Genomic DNA, 20,738 nt, shown 5'->3' with positions numbered 1-20,738 from the left:
TACCCCTGCTCTGATTAATGCTTTGAATTGAAACAAAAAACTAATCTAGATCTCACCCATTCTGTTGTGTGTGAATTTGTTTTTTAGGACTCTCCAGTCATACACATGGAACTAAAATGGTAAGTTTTCCACATTTTTTTCTGTTTCTATTTTTCTTTTGTTTCGTAATTACATGATATGTGAACCTTTGCATGGTTACAGTGGGGACTACTCCAAGGTAGGTGTGCATCTTTCCTTCAGGCCATGGTCGTAACTTTTTGAAAATTATAGTGTATGATTTCTACATTGTATGCTGCGTGCAGAGGCCAACGTGAAGCCAAAATGGTAAATACAGAGGCACTGACGACAGAGGCTCAAATCCCTAATCTGCCATGAAGCTTATACTGTGTGGTCTTAGATAATAAACTCCCTTGGTGAGCTTTTGGAACAGGCTGAGAGAGAATTCTAAACAATTATTTTTCATACTTTTCTGTAAGAAGATTTTATGTCCTTGAGATGGCTTTCTTCTGATGTTTGTTGATCATCAAGAGAGATATTGCCATTTGGGTATGTTGTTGTTTTTTTTTAAATGTTACAAATCAGTAAAACTCAAACAAATTTTCACCAGTCAAAGCAAATACGTAACAGCTGCCCATTTTTAATAGCCTATTTTCTTTTAAAGAAATGAAAATAAGATTAACAGCTTTATTAGGGGAAAATTGGAATAGCATCAGAAATAATTTCAGTTCCTTCCTGCTATTAAAAACTCATGAATGCAGCAAAGGAAAGGAAAAATGAATAGCTAGAGATCAGGGCTAAAATCATAATTAAACCATGAACTACAGTACCTACATTTCTGCTCACTAACAAAGGACAGAGGTCAAGTCCATGTAGGTAAAATCCAAACACTCAAGTACCAAAACCATCTCTAGAAAATATTTTCTAGCACTGTCTCAACTGAAGGTTGTTCCATTCAGATTGATGGGTCTATGCAAACTCATGGATGAGGAGTAGTAAGAAAGCCAAATATCAGCTATACTGTTTTCCCCTAGAGCCCATGTGGTGTAGTGACTAGGATGTTGTACTTGGACTTAGAAGTTCCAAGTTTTTAATCAACAGTGAGGCATGGTACCCACTGCGTAACCTCGGGCCAACCATGCTTTCTCACCTGCTACATAGGGTTGTTGTTACACTAAAACAGAGAGGAGAAGAGCCATATGTGATGCTTTGATCTCATTGGTAGAAGAAAGCTATTTAAATAGCTAATATGACAGTTGCAACCCTACCTGGAGCTGGGGGACCTAGAAACTGTTGTACACACGCTGGTAACCTCTCATCTCCATTTCTGCAATGCGCTCTACTTGGAGCTATCCTTGTGCCAAGTTCGAAAGCTTCAACTGGTCCAAAATATGGCAGCCAGACTGGCCACTGGTAAATCCAGATTCGACCATATAACACCTATTTTAAAATCTCTCCACTGGCTGCCAATCAGCTTCTGGGTACAGTACAAGGTGTTGGTTATTACCTTTAAAGCCCTACATGGCTTGGGCCCAGTGCAGGAACGTCTCTTTCCATACAATCCACCCTGCACACTCAGGCCCTCTGGGAAGAATCTATTGCGGCCAAAGAAGACCAGGTTGGCTGCAGTTTCCCAGAGGACCTTTTCAGCTGCCGCTCTAAAAATTTGGAATGATCTGCTGGAGGAGATCCGTCATATCACCTCTCTTGACACCTTTAAAAAGGTGGGCCTTCCCAGGCTGACTTTCCATTACAAGGACTATTCCACCTGCCCCAAGTTATCTCACTCCTATCTACTGTTTTTTTTTAATTGTTTAAAACTATTTTATTGCTTAACTTATTTAAATGGTTATGTTGAGGGTGGAGGGTTGGAGGGCAGGGGGATGGTTGTATTATGTTGATGATAGTTGTACTAGGTATTTTTTATTTTCACTGTAACCCACCTCGATGCGTAGGGAGAGGAGGGATATAAATAATAATAATAATTATTATTATTATTATTAGACAGACAGAGGATTCTAAGCATTAGAGCTGTCCAAAAGAGTATTTGCACATCCAAAGGAGAAGCTGTGTGTTCAGTCAAACAAAGATAGCCAGAAAACACATGGAAGAATGAAAGTCAGTTATTTCCCGGTGCCAGTGAACTGAGTGTCTGAATGGAAGACATTTCAACTTTTCCCAAATAAGGCCAAACTGCTGCATTACGGTTAACTAAAAACAAACAAATAAAAAACAGCACAAGATAAAATTTTGTTCCAGTATGTACCTGGGACAAAGCAAAACAAAGACAAAAACTGATTGACAAAAAGCTATTGATTTGTTGGGAGATATTTTGTCCCAGAGGATTTTGGGGTTTAGTGGCAAGTATCTGAAATTTGGAGCTTTTTTGTTTTACAACTGTGCAAGTGACAATATTACAGAATCATTGCAGTGCAGATCTAGTTCTATATGACTTCTGCAATAAGATGCGACTCTGGAGGATTAAAATGCTCCATCCTAATGTAGCAGATTTAAAGCCACATAAGCCTGTGGCATCCTTTCACAGCAAATTCTTAAGTTAATTACACAGAGTACTTTTTAAAAAATGATTTAAAACATTACAGTCTTGTCTAGTACATAGAAGTCTACATTCTCTCTCTCTCTTTGTGTGTGTGTGTGTGTGTGTGTGTGTATACATCTATAGCATTAGTTATTTGTATAGGTAGAGGGTGCTGGCCCCTAGTAGAATTAATGTGATATTGCCATGCACTATTTATACACTTCATTGTTTACACAAGGTTCTTACTTCCAGGTAAACATGTTACTGCAGTGTAACCTTTCTGACTTCGAGGCTGGTTCTATGACTTGTTGCTTCAAAGAGATCTTTTGCTATGAGTCTGGTCTTCACTTTCTCCAGAGTACAAATCTGGATGTTAGCTGTTTGTTGAAAAATAACTGAACAGTGAAGTGGCATAAACAGTCTGAAACAAAATACCAGATGTTAGCTTTATGATTAAATCAGAATTGCTCCCCATATCCATGTTTCCTGATTGATTACAAGTTCTGCTCATGTTATTGCCTTCATGGTATCATAACAATATCTCCACCTGGCTTTTTAAGGAGATTGCACTTCATTTTCTAAATCTGTCATACACAAATCATGTATATAATAAATTCAGTTCTGATAGTCTTGCTAGTCCTGATGAGAAATCTGTACTTAACACAAGTTAAGTTAAAAAACAGAATGAAGAAATAGAATGGTTCCCAACTGGCAAAAGGGATCAGGCACAGGATCACCCTGTTTGTTCAGTTTGTACACAGAAAATATCATATGAAGAGGAGGGTTAGACTCAGAAGAAGAAGGGGTGAAGATAGAACATCATAGACTTGGAAAAATTACTAAGGAATGTCAAATAAGAAAGTGCAAAGGCAAGCTTGTTGCTGAACATAAAGAAAACAAAAATCATTACCACAGGGGATCAATATAAATTCAGCCCAGACAATGAGGAAATTGAAACAGTGAAATAATTCCTGTATCTTAGATCAAACTGATCAGAATGGAGACTGAAGCCAAGAAATCAGAAGACTAGAAATAGGAAGGGAAGTGATGAAAGAATTAGACAAGACCCTAAACAGTAAAGATCTTCAACTGAGTACTAAATTTAGAATTGTCCAAGCTATTGTATTCCCCATCAGCATATACATATACGAGAGCTGGAGAGTGAAGAAAGTGGATAGGAAGATTATGAACTAATTTGAGATGTGGTGCTGAAAAAGAGTGCTGAGGATACATTGGACAGACAAAAAGGCAAACAAATGGGTCCTTGAACAGATCTAGCCTGAACTCTCCCTGGAAGCCATGACCCTAAACACATGGGCTAAATGAAGCAGCTTCCAGCCACTTCAAGGGCATGGCATTTACATGACACATGCCTCCAAAATGGCCAGAAGCCATTCTGATGCTTCCCTGCAGTCCCAAACACCGGATTAAAAAGGAGCCATTTTAACCCAGCTCCTGTACGGCATGGCTTGGGACCGCTGGTGGTGGTCTGGTTTGGAGCTTTCTATGAATGCCAATCATCTTCAAAACAAGGTGGGTAGCCATCTGTGAGGCTTGTTTTACATCCCTTTATAGGTTTTGGTGGAGCCAGTGCACCTCCCATATCCAATGAACATCCGTGGTGTTGGCAAAGTTGCATAACATTAGTTGTTTACATGATCCAAGTGACTAAGAGTTTTATTGCATGAGAAAAGAAATCCAAAACAGAGTGGGAGAATAGTGGCTTTCTCGATGCCTCCATGCATAATGTCACAGCACTTGTGTTCTTCTTCCTGAGGAAGATGGTCATAAAAGTGTGCCTTTAGTCAAACTGATTTTTCCAGGGCAATAAAAAACCATCTGCCTTGGAAAGAGAATGGAAGTGATATGATGCTATGCAGAGTGGCATGGAGAAAGCCACTACTCGCTCACTCTGTTTTGGATTTCTTTTCTCATGTGGTATGGCTCTAAGATTGCCTCAGTTTATATGTCCATCCCCTCCCATGGAAATTAGATGCTTGCATGTAGAGAAACATGAAAAAACAGTTTGTTAAAAGTTTCCACACAACTGTCACCTTCTCCTTTCCTCCTTTCAACCTATGTGTATGCCTCACTTACATGAATTAGTTTAACTGGAAAGCTTATCCTATACTTGTCTCAGGCTTATGATACAGCAACCATGCAGTAGTTAAGATTGAGGAAGCAACCACCCAGGAACCCTAAGTTTAGTCCCTTCAGTTCATAAATGAAAAGGCAGGCTATAAATATGATTACATGAATCAGCTGAATTCTCAGAATTCCCTGCTGAAGGAAGCTACAATGTCTTTTGCTATGTTGTTTTTCTGCTGGCAGGCATGGATATTGTTTTAGTCAGGCAGGCCTTTGGAATGTAAGCTGATCTGTTGTTGAAGAGGGTTTAACTCCTTGGGTATTGGCTTTTTCTTCCTTGTGTTTTTAATTGTGTTTCAATTGATTGGCTATATTCAGGATGGTATTATTACTTATGTGCGTATCTGAGTATTCTCTTCTGCTTAGAGTGCCTTTTTTTGGTGAAAAGCAAATGAATTCAATAAATAAGTGAATCAACCATAGATACAGTATGAACAGTTTTGTAAATGCCTCTTGCTGCATCACCTTGTGGATAAGGGGGCTGGGGCCACACCCTTTCAAATTATATCTACAGTACTTGTTTTATGGGCAAAATGGTAACATTGACTCCACCATATTAGGGGGAGAGGTTGCCACAGTCTGTTGTATTCTCCCTTTTTTGGAAGGTATGCTGGTAATGGAACAAGAGAGTGGTTCTACTCAGAAGTAATTAGTTATAAATAATGATTTACTTGTAATTAATTCTTTTCTTAATAACATTGTTTCATTACATTGCATTACAGTTGTAATTTAACAAGGGATAGCTTCACTCCTTTTGAAGTATAACTGTAATCTTAGGTACTTTTATAGTTATGAGGTCTGCCTCCAAAATGGTAGTGGAAGACCATCATATGGGTCAAGTGATATCAGTGTTGCTGTCTTGTGGTCCGTTGTGGGTGTTGAGATGACAGTGTAGTAGCTTGCAGCAGTAAAACTACAGCATGATCGTAACTGGGCAAGATGGGCAAGGACTGGCTGAACTGAATCCAAACTTCTTTTACTCTAGGGATGTGTTTGTAACGGGTTTTAAATTTTGTATACACTGCTTTGATCTTCTGGAAAAGTGGTATAAAAATAAAATTTATTATTATTATTATTAGGGATGCTGGAATTTCTGAAGACAACACTTACCTGACCTATGTGTTGGCATTATAGCTATGTGTCTGGGCTGGAGGAATGGATCTGGAATAACTCAATACCTCCCTAATTCCACTCCGTCATTAACTCCTTTGCTGGCAGAATGGACCTCCTCCTCCACATGCAGCTGATGTCCAATAAAGTTGATCGAGATAGGGGACTTAAAATAATGGCAATAGTATCTCAATCATGACTTAACTGGTGATCATTAATACAAAAGAGTTGCAGATGAGTAAATATAGATAACTCTTTCATATTCATAGTTGCTACCTAGCCACAATTGTGGCACTATTGCCATGATTCTAAGTCATTAACACCCACCCCTCTAATTGACTGTGTATCATCTGGAAGGAGAGAAGGAGGCCCCATCTGCCAGTGATTAGCGTATAAGTAAATGATGTTTCCATCAGATTGGGAGAGAGGTGTTGGACCAAGAGAAATTACTTACAGCCTTATCGCATGAGAAAACAAAGCCAAAACAGAGAGAAAGAAAAGTGATTTTCTCCTTGCCTCTCTGCATGGGGTTGTAGGCCTTCTGTTCTCCTTCATTAGGGAGATGGTTGTAAAAGTGTGCCTTTTGCGAAACAGATTTTTTCCAGCATGACAAAAGGCAAGCTTTTATAACCATCTCCCTTGGAAAAAGAATGGAAGAGCTTTTGTGGCATGTACATCTTTTCTGTTCTGTTTCAGTTTTCTTTTCTCAGGCTCTTAGTTATGTACGTTTAACTAAGTAGCTGGTGTAGAATACTGGCAAATATGTCCAAGTTCTGTTCCAGTCAATGTGTTCATTATAGCTACATACCATTCTGTTTCAGAATAAAAACACAATTTAAATAAAATCAACCTGCATGAAAATTCATATGTATCGATGATTCTGAGTGCTGTTTTCTCCTCACACAATATGCATTTCTGAACATACTTTTACTGCCTTATGGACTTCTATATAAAGAGATTGTATCTCCCTATCTGAGGCAGGCTTGAGTTTTACAGTCTTCTGCAGAGGTTTTCTTTCAGGCCTGCCACAGTCACTGCAACATTTGGTGAGGATAAGACTTTCTTTGTAGTTGCTCCAGGATGTAGAATTCTCTCCCATGGGAGGCTAATTTGTCTACCTCTCTGCTCTTTTTTCTGCTGGCATGGAATCATACACTGATAGAGTTGGAAGAGACCACAAGGGCCATCCAGTCCAACCCCCTGCCATGCAGGAAATCACAATCAAAGCATCCCCAACAGATGGCCATCCAGCTTCTGTTTAAAGACCCCCAAAGAAGGAGACTCCACCACCCTCCAAGGAAGTGTGTTTCACTGTCAAAGAGCTCTCACTGTCAGGATGTTCCTTCTAACGTTTAGATGGAATTTCTTTTCCTGTTGCTTGCATCTATTGTTCCGTGTCCTAGTCTCTGGAACAGCAGAAAACAAGTTTGCTCCATCCTCAATATGACATCCCTTCAAATACTTATAGAGGACTATCAGATCACTTCTTAACCATCTCTTCACCAGGCTAAACATACTCAGTTCCCTAAGTCTCTCTTCATAAGGCATGGTTTTTAGACCTTTCACCATTTTGGTGACCCTCCTTTGGAAACGCTCCAACTTGTCAACATCTTTTTTGAATTATGGTGCCCAGAACTGGACCCAGTATTCTAGATGAGACCTGACCTAAGCAGAATAAAATAGCACCATTTCTTCCCTTGATCTAGACACTATACTTCCATTGATGTAGCTTAAATCCACATTGGCTTTTTTAGCTGCCACATCACACTGTTCAACATGTGGTCTACTAGGACTCTTAGATCCTTTTACATGTAGTCTTCTTAAGCCAGATGCCCCCATCCCATATCTATACATTTCATTTTCCCCCCACCTATATGCAGAATATTGCATTTCTCACCGTTGAAATTCATTTTGTTATTTTAGCCCAGCTTTCTAATCTATTAAGGTCATTTGAATTTTGATCCTGTCCCCTGGGGTATTAGCTTCTCCTCCTAATTTGGTGTCATCTGCAAATTTGATAAGTTTGTCCTCTGGCCTTTCATCCAAGTCATTGAATCATAGAATCATAGAATCATAGAGTTGGAAGAGAACGGACGGGCCATCCAGTCCAACCCCTGCCATGCAGGAAAACCAATCAAAGCATCCCCAATAGATGGCTATCTAGCCTCTGCTTAAAGACCTCCAAGGAAGGAGACTCCACTACACTCCAAGGGAGTGTGTTCCACTTTCGAACCGCCCTTACTGTCAGGAAGTTCTTCCTAATGTTGAGGTGGAATCTCTTTTCCTGTAGCTTGCATCCATTGTTCTGGGTCCTGTTCTCTGGAGCAGCAAAAAACAAGCTTGCTCCCTCCTCAATATGACATCCCTTCAAATATTTAAACAGGGCTATCATATCACCTCTTAACCTTCTCTTCTCCAGGCTAAACATCCCCAGCTCCCTGAGTCGTTCCTCATAGGGCAAGATTTCCAGACCTTTTACCATTTTAGTCGCCCTCCTTTGGACACGCTCCAGTTTCTCAATGTCCTTTTTGAATTGTGGCGCCCAGAACTGGACACAATATTCCAGGTGGGGCCTGACCAAAGCAGAATACAGTGGCACTATTACTTCTCTTGATCTAGACACTATACTTTTATTGATGCAGCCTAAAATTGCATTGGCCTTTTTAGCTGCTGCATCGCATTGTTGACTCATGTTCAACTTGTGGTCTACTTGGACTCCCAGATCCCTTTCACATGTTCACATGTATTTTCATTCAGCCAGGTGTCTCCCATCCTATATCTGTGCATTTCATTTTTCTGCCCTAAGTGCAATACCTTACATTTCTCTGTGTTGAATTTCATTTTGTTAGCTTTGGCCCAGCTTTCTAGTCTATTCAGACCATTTTGAATGTTGATCCTGTCCTCTGGGGTATTAGCTATTCCTCCTAATTTGGTGTCATCTGCAAATTTGATAAGTATGCTCCCAATTCTGTCATCCAGGTCATTGATAAAGATGTTGAATAACACTGGGCCCAGGACAGAGCCCTGTGGGACTCCACTGGTCACTTCTCTCTAGGCTGAAAAAGAGCCATTGTTGAGCACCCTTTGGGTTCAGCTGGTCAACCAATTACAAATCCATGTAACAGTTGCCTTGTCTAGCCCACATTTTACAAGCTTGTTTGCAAGAATGTCATGGGAAACCTTGTCAAAGGCCTTACTGAAATCAAGATATACTATATCCACAGCATTCCCTTCATCTACCAAGCTGGTAATTTTATCAAAGAAAGAGATCAGATTTGTCTGGCATGACTTGTTTCTCTGAAACCCGTGTTGACTTTTTGTGATTATGGCATTGCCTTCTAGATGTTCACAGACTTTCTGTTTAATGATCTGCTCCAGAATCTTTCCTGGTATTGATGTCAGACTAACTGGACGATCATTGTTGGGATCCTCTTTTCTCCCCTTTTTGAAGATGGGGACAATGTTTGCCCTCCTCCAGTCTGCTGGGATTTCCCCTGTTTTCCAGGACTTTTCAAAGGTTATTGCCAATGGCTCTGATATTACATTTGCCAGTTCTTTTAGTACCCTTGGATGTAGTTCATCTGGTCCTGGGGACTTAAATTCATTTAGATTAACAAGGTTTTCCTCTACTATCTCTTTACTTATTCTGTTCTGAAATTCCCCTATTCTGTCCTCTGCTCCATTATCCTCAGGTTGAGCACCCTTTGTCTTTTCTGAGAAGACTGAGGCAAAGAAGGTGTTGAGTAATTCTGCCTTTTCTCTGTCCCCTGTTAACATTTTGCCATCTTCTCCACACAGTGGCCCTAACATTTCCTTCTTCTTCCTTTTGCTGCGAACATATCCAAAAAATCTCTTTTTATTCTTTTTAACCTCTCTAGCAAGCCTGAGCTCATGCTGCGCTTTAGCTTTTCTGACTTTACCCCTGCATATGCCTGCTATTTCTTTGAATTCCTTTTTCGTGATTTCCTCCTTTTTCCACTTCTTGTACATGTTCCTTTTCAAACCTAGCTCAGTTGAAAGTTTCTTAGTCATTCATCCTGGTTTCTTGAGACACCTCCCATTTTTCTTTCTCACTGTAACTGTTTGAGATTGTGCCTTCAGTATCTCTCTTTTGAGAAACTCCCATCCGTCCTGAACTCCCTTCCCTTTTAGTATATCTGACCACGGGATCACCCTCAATACCTCTCTAAGTTTACTGTCCGCTCTCCTAAAGTCTAGAATGCGTGTTTGACTATGCCTGGCTTCTCCTTTCCATTGTATAACAAACTCCAGGAGAACACGGTCACTTCCACCTAATGATCCCACCACTTGTACCCCATTAACCAAGTCATCCTTGTTGGTTAGGATCAGATCCAAAATAGCTGACCCCCCTTGTTGCCTCTTCCACCTTTTGGACAATGAAATTGTCTTCCAGGCAAGTGAGGAATTTGCTTGACCTTGAGGATTTGGCTGAGTTTGACTTCCAGCAAATATCAGGATAGTTGAAGTCGCCCATCACTACTACATCTCTCTTTTCTGACTGTGTGGTCATCTGTTCTAGCAAGATATCATCCAATTCCTCAGTCTGACTTGGGGGTTGTGGGCAGGGCTGGCGCCGCGAGCTGCATGATGGAAGCTTGAGTCCTTCCCAACACGTGCGCAACAAACTTTCCCAGGCAAAGTTTGCAATAACCGTGACGTCTTTAATTGAAACAAAATAACTCAACCAAGTGGAACCACACAAACAACTGTCCCCAGTCCCGGACAAACACAACAACCACTTCCCTTATTCGGGTTTGAGCCAATTCCTCCGTGTCTTCAGACTCTGGGCCCCTTTTGGTCAGTCGCCCGCCCGAGTGCTTCTCTAGAGGCTCTCTGTCGGCCTTCTCTCAGTCCTGGGGTCCTGGTCCTTGTTCCCACTGACTTCCTTTACTATCCCACCACTCGCTCACCAGTCTTCCTGAATCTCTCCGTCCCCAGTCCCCTTCCTCGGGGTAAGGGAAGTCTCCTTCCTCCCTGGGATCTCTCAGCCTGAGGGCCTCATGGGGTCCTAGTGGTCTAGGACTCTGCCTTCTCTGTAGGGATACAGGCCGGCCGACCCTTTGAGGGCTATGAATTACCCTGTCTCTCCCTAAATCGACCACTACTCCGCGTCCACCTCTTCCACGTCTACTCCCTCTCCACGCGCACTTCTCTTCCTGCCTCTTTATTTCCCCCCTTGACTCCTCCTCTCTCCCCTCTGGCTCCTCCCCTGGGCTCTTCCTCTCTATCTCTTCCACCTGATCGCTCTCTCCTCCCCCAACTCTCTCCTCCTTCGCCTCTACTCTGCTACAAGGGTCTATAGTAGACTCCCACCGTAACATGCTTGTTGTTTCCCTCCCCTTTAATTTTTATCCAGATGCTCTCCACCTGGCTTCCATGACTGATGTCCTGGATCTCTTCACTGGTGTCAATATCTCTGACATATAGTGCTATTCCTCCTCCTTTCCTGTTTGGCCTATTTCTCTTAAAAAGGTTATACCCCTCTATTTCCACATTCCAATCATGAGACTCATCCCACCAGGTTTCAGTGATGCCTATTATATCATATTTGCTTTGTTGTACTAGGAGTTCAAGTTCATCTTGCTTATTTCCCATGTTCTGGGCATTAGTGTAGAGACATCGCAGACCACGGGTCCCATTTACTTGCTGCTTGTGCAAGTTTTTTTGCCTCCCCCTGTTGGGTCCTTGCACTTTTTTCTTGTTTCCTCTATGTCAGTTTGACTATTTTCTCCAGCCCTTTCGCCTTCCTTAATATTGTCTCCCTTCCCCACGGGACTCAGTTTAAAGCCCTCCTGATCAAGTTCTTGAAACTGTTGGCAAAAACATTTCTTCCAACTGGCGTGAGATGCAACCCGTCCGTTGCAAGAAGTCCCTCCTCATGGAACCGCAGCCCATGATCAAAGAATCCAAATTGTTCTTGGCGGCACCATCTGCGAAGCCAGTTGTTCACATCTGCTATTTTCCTCTCCCTTCCTGGACCATGCCCTTCAACTGGCAGAAGAGACGAGATGACAACCTGTACATCCATTCCTTTCAGCTTCCTACCAAGCGCCTCGTAATCCCTTTTGATGTTCTGCAGGCTGTGTCTTGCAGTATCATTGGTTCCCACGTGGACCAAAAGGAAGGGGTATTGGTCAGTAGGCTTGGCTAGTCTTGTCAGCCTCTCTGTCACATCAAAGATCTTTGCCCCCGGGAGACAACACACCTCTCGAGACATCTTGTCAGGCCTACAAATCACTGCTTCTATACCCCTCAGCAAGGAGTCCCCCACTACGACCACACGCCTCCTCTGAGGCTTAGCAGTGACTGTTCCCTCGGGTGGGACTCTCAGGCTCCCCTGCTCTGTCCCTGAAGTCTGTCCATGCTGCTCTTCTTCGTCCTCCTTGATAAGGGAAAGAGCTTCGAATTGATTCTCTAGCTGCAAGCTCCCCGAACAATCCCTTCTTGGCCTACTTCTCTGTGTGACATTCCTCCAGCTGTCTGCCTCCTGTGTACGTGAAGTGACCTCCTCGGCTCCAGCATCTTCCTCTTTGTGGTATTCATCCAGGATTGTTAGTTCTGTTGTGTCCAGGAAATCCTCCTGCTCCCTAATATGCTGAAGTGTAGCTACTCTGGACTCTAACTGCTGCACTTTCTTCTCCAAGAGGGCTACCAACTTGCACTTGGGGCATGTGAAGTTCTCCACTTCTTTAGGCAAGAAGACAAACATCCCACAAGTGTTGCAGGTGACTGCCGTGGTTCCGTCAGTGTCCATACTGAAAAGTCTTAGGAAATTACTGGAACAGGACTGTGGGCTTCCTCCTGAAAAAAAAAAATCCTCCAGAAAAGACCAACGTTAAAGCCCCTGATGTTTCAACAATTTGTGGCAGTGAGCACAATCAACTCTGCCTCTGCAGTAGATTTCCTTGGATGAACAAAAAATGAAATAAAAATTGAAATAACATATAGAGCTAGTCTGCTAGCTCCACCCCCTAGTGACTCACAGATGTGACTCAGTGAAGATGTGACTACAAGCACACTCTTCCTAGAGTTTAAAAAAAAATTAAACAGTCACCACTTAAAATGGCTGCCCAGCTACCTCTCTCCTCCTCCTCTCTGTAGCAGGAAATGATAAAGATGTTGAATAGCACTGGGCCCAGGACAGATCTCTGTGGCATTCCACTAGTCACTTCTCTCCAGGACGAAAAGGAGCTATTATTGAGCACCCTTTGGGTTTGGCCAGTCAACCAATTACAAATCCACCCAACAGTTACATCATCAAGCCCACATTTTACTAGCTTGTTTGCAAGCATATCATGGGGGACCTTGTCAAAGGCCTTACTGAAATCAGGATATGCTATATGTACAGCATTCCCTTTGTCTACCAAGTTGGTAACATTTTCAAAAAGGAGATCAGATTAGTCTGGCGTGACTTGTTTCTCAGAACCCATGTTGACTTTTCGTGATTATAGCATTCTCTTCTAAATGTTCACAGACTCTCTGTTTAATGCTGTGCTCTAAAATCTTTCCTGTATTGATGTCAGACCAGCTGGGCACTAATTGTAGACACACTCTGACTGTAAACTGGCTGTTGCAGCAGGTTATTTAATAGAGGTATTGGACTTTCATTTTATTAACATGTTTTAGATAACTTAAAAACTGTTTTAAGCGCAAGCTGAGGGGGAGAGAATACCATGAATTGCTGGAAAATGAGAGATGTACTCTGGTGTTGTTGTGGACAAAATGTTATTAAGCTGTGCTGCTGTTAAAAGACTTTTGTTTAGCCTACTGATGTGTTTCAGAAAGACTCTTTGTCAAGAGATGATTCTGTTTTAAACTAGTTTTAATTTGATTGCTTATTTTATTGTTTTTAACTTTTGTACTTTTAATGGTTCTAGCTGTATTTTGTATGGTGTAAAGTGCTTTGGATCCCATCATGGGAGAAAGAGGGATATATAACATATTTATTGGTTCAGTGTGTGTGTTTATGTGTATGTTTGTGTGGGCACTGAACAAAGGAATGTGTTGCAAAATTTAGAAAAGTGAAAAATAAGTGCATTCCTATTTTGATAAGTGTATTCCAATATGCCATTAGTTCACAAAGTTCAAATGGGGTTAGTTTGTTTTGAAATATAAACATTTCTCTTACTTCTGGGCACTATATACATTGTGGGAGAGGGGCCTTGTTCTTTATAAGCATGAATCTTTTTGCAAGGCAGTTGGACAGTAGGCAAGTAGAAATTGTCCATACCAATTTAAGCCCCTTTTTAATTCCTTAATGCTTTTTCTTTTTTTGCCAAATGTTTTATGAAGCACATATTATCCTAAACTGGTGGGACAGAATATAATTTCAGCCATTTGAATAGCCTTTTTCAGCCATCTGGGTTTTTTGAAAATGAATGAGCAAAATTGGGGAGAACATCGCAAAACCTCATTTTGAAATGCTGAAGGTGATGTCACATGGAATTGCACTTTTACAATAAAGTGAAATTACTAGATGTATAAGCTTAAAGGGTGTTCCTGGCCTTTTTAGGGTTGAAGAAGAGTGATTAATATTTATGTAGTTTTTGCATCACTGATGCAGGAAATGCTGCTACAGCAGTACGTGGGAGCACTGTATTTGACATTACCTTCAAAGTGACTGCATCTCAAAGTTTATTGATTGTGTTGTGCAGCCATGGATGGAGATGGTTGGCAATTGCTTTTGCAAAAGCACGAAATGTTTGGGCAGTATTTCAGTGATCTTGCAGTAGGTTAAAAAAAAAGCAAGGTCTCTGTCCCCAGAGCCATGGCCTAAGCTCTGAAACAGTAATGTAGCCAAGGTCAACCCTGCTGAGAATTAGAACACAGTCAGCAAAGGCATGAAATGTCCAATGCTGCCTGTTGGGCTTGCAGTGCCATACTTTTTGCAGTAATGTAAAGTAGCCATCTATAATCCCATTGGTACTCATTAATGGTTGACTAGAAGGCAAATTTAATGGCTAATTTTAAGAAAAAGAGTGATAAATAAGCACATTTCCTCCTATAATGGGTTCTACAGGGACACTGAGCAAGACAGGGAAATGCTTGTTATTTCCTTTCAGTCACCACAGCCCAACATAGCAGATGAACAGAGATTCCTAGGTCAGTAATACAGCTTGGAAAAGTTACATTTTGGATGGCAGCTTCCAGAATCCCTAAGCCATGCTGGGGATTCTGGGAGTTATTGTCTAAAAGTTGCCTTTTTCAAAAATGGGCCAATGGCATTCAGCATGCTTTGAGCCAGAAATTTACTAGGTGACGTTACAGCAAACACATTTTTAGGTATTTCATCTCCACACTAGAATTGACATACTTTTCATATCCCCTTCAGCCCCAGCCAGCACAGCACAGGATGATGGGAGTTGCAACCCAATAAAATCTAAAAGTCAAAAGTGGGTTTCAATGCACTAATGTGGTGACAGTGAAGCTATTGTCCTGGGAGGGGGAAATACAAGGACAAAGTAACGCTTTCTATTGGATCAGAGTCTGTAATTCTAAAATCTTTTTGTTTGTTTGTTTTGGTAATGATTTCAGCAAGCTGCGCATGATTTCTATGCCACTAATGGTAAAACTTTACAAGTCGGCACAAGTGACCTTATGCCAAGCGTTACACCGTTGCTCAAGAGGCAGAGACAAAACTGGCTCAATGCTCCTGATGATGGTTTCTTTATTGCTACAGAAGAGACCAGGTAAGAGAAAATGGGGGAGATAGGAGCCTACATGAACCAGGAGCATAGGCAGCTCCTCAAACTGCTAGATGACATGCTGACAAAGTTGAAATGTATTGGTGTGAAGACAATGCATCTACACATGTACATTCCAGTGGAGTGCCACAGACATATTTGTAGGCATTCGAATCAAGTAGTTCAATAGTCTCATTTGATCTGCAGTTGACAATGGCTTAATATTGTCATTCTGTACTGGAAGGCTCTATTTGACATTTTAAAAAGTTCCTTAACTTCTGTTCTACTTTTATTTTTGCCATGGAATAGAATCCATATTATAGATTATTGAGACAGGAATGTACTTCTTAGTGACTGGCTCATCATCCAGTGCAAAGAAGATTAACACTAGCCCCTAATGTATCAGTTAATGGTTGCCACTTTTCCTTATGCTACATTTGAGAATAATATTGTGAGGATACCTTCAGTCTTTTACATTGAGTAGGCCATACCTCAACAATATGGTCCCATGAATATATTTATGCAATTTGGACATGTGTACTGTTTGGCGCCACTGTTCTAAAGACTGGCCAATGGCCATGGTTGCTCCATGAACTGTGATGCACAGTGATGCATGTAACAACAATTTCTGAAGTCTGACATAGTTATTGGGCACCAGAAATCATCCTGAATAGTCTGAGTTTGTTAATTGCACAAAATATGATAAACCTAAGTGGGACCTTTGTTGTTCAGAATGAAGAATTACAACCCACACATTGTATGAGGCATGGATGATCCTAAATATGAATAAATGATACTTGTCTTGTTTGTTAAAGAAGGCATAATTAATTGGGATATTCATAACTGATAAATCTGAGAGACTGCCTTTGGATGAGAACAGAGGATTTATAGTATGTAAGTCTAGGGGAATATGCCATAATACATGCTTCTGTTTATTTATTTATTTATTTATTTATTTTTTGTGGGGGGGGGGGAAGAGTTTCACAATCTCCCATGCTAAGGCAGATTTGGTAAACAGGAAAAGGTATCTGGTTATTATACTTTGCTCCAAAGATGTTATACTTTGTGTGTCTCTGTATGTGTTTTTATTTTTTGTTTTGGGTTTTCTTTATATTTGCATTTTTCCAGTTCATATTTTATATTGCTGCCACACAGTAAAGAAAAATCAGTCTTGTAACATTTTTAATAGTAATGAGTTTTGTACACCACTGCACTGGTGAGCATTGATTTCAGCCATAAGTGCTGTTTGTTGATGCGAGATTTGGGTCCCGCTTAAGTCACTTTTCGGTCAGCCTAGAGCTGCCAGAGGCTTACCTTAAAAGAACTCTAGAGTACTTGTCATAGTGAGATTTCTTTTATTTTCTTTCTTTTAAAAAAAATCCTTTCTGATATCATCCCTGTCTGCTTATTATTTGATTTATTTTTGTGTAAAGAACCAAAACAGTGTGCTCATGCAATGCTATATTTGCTCAGCCTTTTTTTTTAAATCAAAGCACCCTTCCTTGTTTATTTACAAGCACAAAGATTTATGAGTGCAGATGCTCCCAATGCACTGATTGCTATGGAAATCCCTCAATTATAGCTCATCTTTTGATGGCTTGCTTGATGATGCAACCCAATCTTCAATATGTAGAGAAAGAAACTGATTTATTTCAGATGTATATTCATTTCTGTGTGCGCATGACTATATACACAGGTACTTGGATGGGATATTTATGGCATAGATTCATTGTCCCAAACAGCCTGAGATGGATTTAATGAGTTGGGGAGGGGAGGAACATCCTGAGTTTCTGCATAACCAGTTGTATGGAACAGCAGCAGCTTCAAACACTATGCTGCAGGAGATGTTATTGGGTTGCTGGTGTATTAGGATATTTGGGATGTCACACCCACATATGGAGTCATCTATAAATTCCTCTACATTAGGGATGCAAAAAATATTTACAGATTTTCCTTGATAAGGACATTTTCTCAACATGCACACAGTTGAAAAAAATTGTCAACCGTGTTGATATATTTCTCCCCTCAAGCAAGAGGGACACAGCCAGAACTTTCTGGAGCCCTGGTGGCGCAGTGGTTAAATGCCTGTACTGCAGCCACTCACTCAAAACCATAAGGTTGCGAGTTCAAGACCAGCAAAAGGGCTCAAGCTTGACTCAGGCTTGCATCCTTCCGAGGTCACTAAAATGTGTACCCAGATTGTTGGGGGCAAATTAGTTTACAGTTGTAAACCGCTTAGACACTGCTTAGGCAGCATGAAGCGGTATATAAATGAAGCTTGTTTGTTTGTTTTCTCCTCATCCACTGTTTTTATGGGGTTTTTTGCATACCCATTTTCATACAAAAATAATCACAGAAAACCACATAAACTCCTGTTAAACTCCTGTAATCTCATTTGGGAGACATTCTTGGAATGTTTTTGTTCATGTGTGCAATTACCAAATGAGTGAAGACTTACATCCCTAATCTCTGCATATATCGAGAAAACCCCAGACCAAGCACTACATGCAAAGATATTGTTCACATGTTGCATATCTGTTGAAGGAAAAACCAAACCAGCCACTGGTTATATGTGTGTCAATGTTCTGAGTTTGTTTGCTTTGATTCATATTGGTATGACCTGGGAAATGCACACAGTACAGCCAGATGACAAAGAATGTGAATAAAGGCAGCCCAACATTTACCTGCATTGTGCATGGACATGATAATATTATGTGTTAGTTTTTTTAAAGCTGAGTGTTTTCAAAGCCTAACAACTTTCAGAAACCCCAATAATGCTTACATTAGTCATATGTAAGATGGCTGAAGAAATTCATATCTGGATGTATTTTATTCCAGCTACTCATGTCCTCTATTTTGTTTTGTTTTTTAATTAAAGTAGCCAGGATTCGATGACAAGCAGATTATTTGCTTCTCTACTTTAAAACCTGATTCATCACAAACTACTGGCTTCCTTTTTCAATTATGATTTGGATTTAGATATCTAGTTTAGTATGAACAATACCCCGACCCAGATTCTTTGCCCAGCCTTTTCAGTTTTCATATTTAGTATAGCAGTTTACAAGGGTCTTTGGGTGTGTGTTTACTTTTCTGTTTCATTATTATAGACCATAGACCAGCATGAACATACTTGTCTTGGCAAGCAGAGGTTCTCCTACCATCTAAGAATGTAAAGCACCACCATACATCCCACCCATCATAACTCTTAGGCCAGAGGAGGAGGCAGCAGAAGAACTGGAGGAGAATGAGATGGTGGTGGCATAGTTTTTTCCTCACCAAAGAAAACAAGAAGAGGAAATGACAACAGTGGCCCTACACTAAGGGAGGACAAAAATCAGGTGTAGTGATGGCATTGCTACCACCACAATTGATCCCCCCCCCCTTCTTCAGGCTTCTCCTTCTCCTTGGAGGGCAGGGCTGCAACTATCATTGTTTCCTATTCTTGATTTCTTGAAAACTTATCCCAGCAATGAAAGAAGAAAAAGAAGCAGGAACACCACCTTCCAGCCTCTGCTAAAAATGGGAAAAGTGGATGCAGTAGTGCTTGATTACCTGAGGCAACCAGCCTAACAGTACTTCCAGTTTTGATGGATGTTTAGATGGTTCTTTTGTATGTGCTTCTTCTCTGTATGATCATTATAGAACATAGATCAGCCTATCCTCACATATATTATCCCAATGACCACAGTGTTGAGTGACGTGATCATAGATCCAGTCACATACATAGAGAATTTCATATTACTTGCTAGCTCTGTGGACATTATCTACAGCTGTACATCACTGCATAGAAGGCTAATGGCAGAATGGACCACACCAGCTTCATGAATTGGTTTGTCTAGAAGGCACAATCAACCCAAGGAAACTGGAGTCTTAAACCATCATACCGATCATTCCTCTTTACATCAGATCAACACATATATAGATTGCACAGTGAAAACGCAGTATTTGCCCCACTTTGGCTACTAGACTTCCAGTGTCATATAATCCATTTGATAATAAATAATCAAGTGATGTGCATGAATCTACCAACCAGTGCTTTGAATTCTGGTTTCATCACTGGAGTGTGGTGGAAGGTGGTAATGATGGAGGAGATATGGCTTAATACATTTTTTTGAGGATTGGGCTGTGATTATTTCAGAAGCTGCCTGTGTCAGGAAAGTTTGCTGGCGCTCATTAATCTCTATATATTTGCCAAGAACTTCAAAGAACTATGAACCAATATAATGTGTCTTAATTTAGCAGTGTTTTCCTACTTCAGGTATAGTGTAAAGGCTCATTTTAGGCTTTCTGCCCTCACATGAAATAGCTGTAATATAGGTTCTATTGTAAGTTTCTTTTTTTAGCTTAATGCAAGAAATGACTATATTTTTAAAACTGGCTTCATTGTGCTAAATTGCCACTCTCGGTTTTTACATAACTAAAGAATATAGAAAATTCATATAGCATTTGCCAGGACTTCAGGAGCTATATGACTCAGAATGACAGCTTGACTTTGTTTAAGCTTCATAATGCATGAACTGTAGCCTGCAAAGTAAATGAATAATGACACTGGTTGGATGATTGAATCATGTAATACCTTTAAATATTTTAGTAATCTGTACATCTAAAATAAATACCATGCATACAGAATAAATATAATAAATAGAGAATAGCATGACTGGAATGGACTAACAGCTCTCTGCTTAAACAAACTTCTTTAAGGTTCCTTATCACCAACTGCTCATAGATATGCCCACTTAATTCAGACCATAAGCTAAACACAATTTAGGTTACAATCTTCTACCTGCCTACATATGATTAAGGCATAGAATCCATGGATAAGAATCTGTGGATACTGAGGGATGACTTGGTTTACATTGAACATGACCCTAAATAGTTTGCTAAATCAAGAAAATGTCACCTAGGAAGGCACCCCACCTCATATGCACAAAGCTAGAATCAATAGAAAAGCAGATGTCAATGAAAATATTTTCATAACATCAGGTATGGTATTAGCTTACATATCAAAGACTGATTTACATTTCAAAAATTCTCCAAATGAAGTAGAAATGACCTGAGTCATTTGCAGGAGGAGGAAAAAAAAATCTTATTCAAACATTAGGAAAGATCCCTCAATTTTATCATTTAAAAATTGAATTCTGGGAATTTTTACAATTTAAAAATTGAGTTCTGAGAATTTAACATAATTAAATACTAAAGTTAGGATTGTTGATGACAAAGTATTTCCCATTCCTATGTAA

General features: G+C 40.4%; 1 protein-coding gene across 7 annotated transcripts in view; it reads left to right on the top strand.

The window, feature by feature from the left end:
• The window catches only part of MTA3 (metastasis associated 1 family member 3), a 215,477-nt gene that overhangs the window by 115,218 nt on the left and 79,521 nt on the right, over window positions 1–20,738 (top strand). For 3 of the 7 annotated variants that reach the window (XM_089529184.1, XM_089529190.1, XM_089529185.1), the window contains exons 17-18: window positions 88–119; window positions 15,350–15,504. In XM_089529184.1, the coding sequence (XP_089385310.1) occupies window positions 88–119; window positions 15,350–15,504 (187 nt within the window). Of the gene's footprint in view, window positions 1–87; window positions 120–15,349; window positions 15,505–18,605; window positions 20,304–20,738 lie in introns of those variants that run through there. The other 4 variants (XM_089529189.1, XM_089529188.1, XM_089529186.1 and 1 more) reach the window with 3 other exon arrangements.

The sequence above is a fragment of the Sceloporus occidentalis genome, unplaced genomic scaffold (genome assembly GCF_023333645.1).
Source record: "Sceloporus occidentalis isolate IW3139 unplaced genomic scaffold, rSceOcc1.0.p SCAF_6, whole genome shotgun sequence".
In the NCBI taxonomy this organism is placed as follows: domain Eukaryota; kingdom Metazoa; phylum Chordata; class Lepidosauria; order Squamata; family Phrynosomatidae; genus Sceloporus; species Sceloporus occidentalis.
Note: the sequence above shows the minus strand (reverse complement) of the source record. Positions and strands in the feature narration are given on the sequence as shown.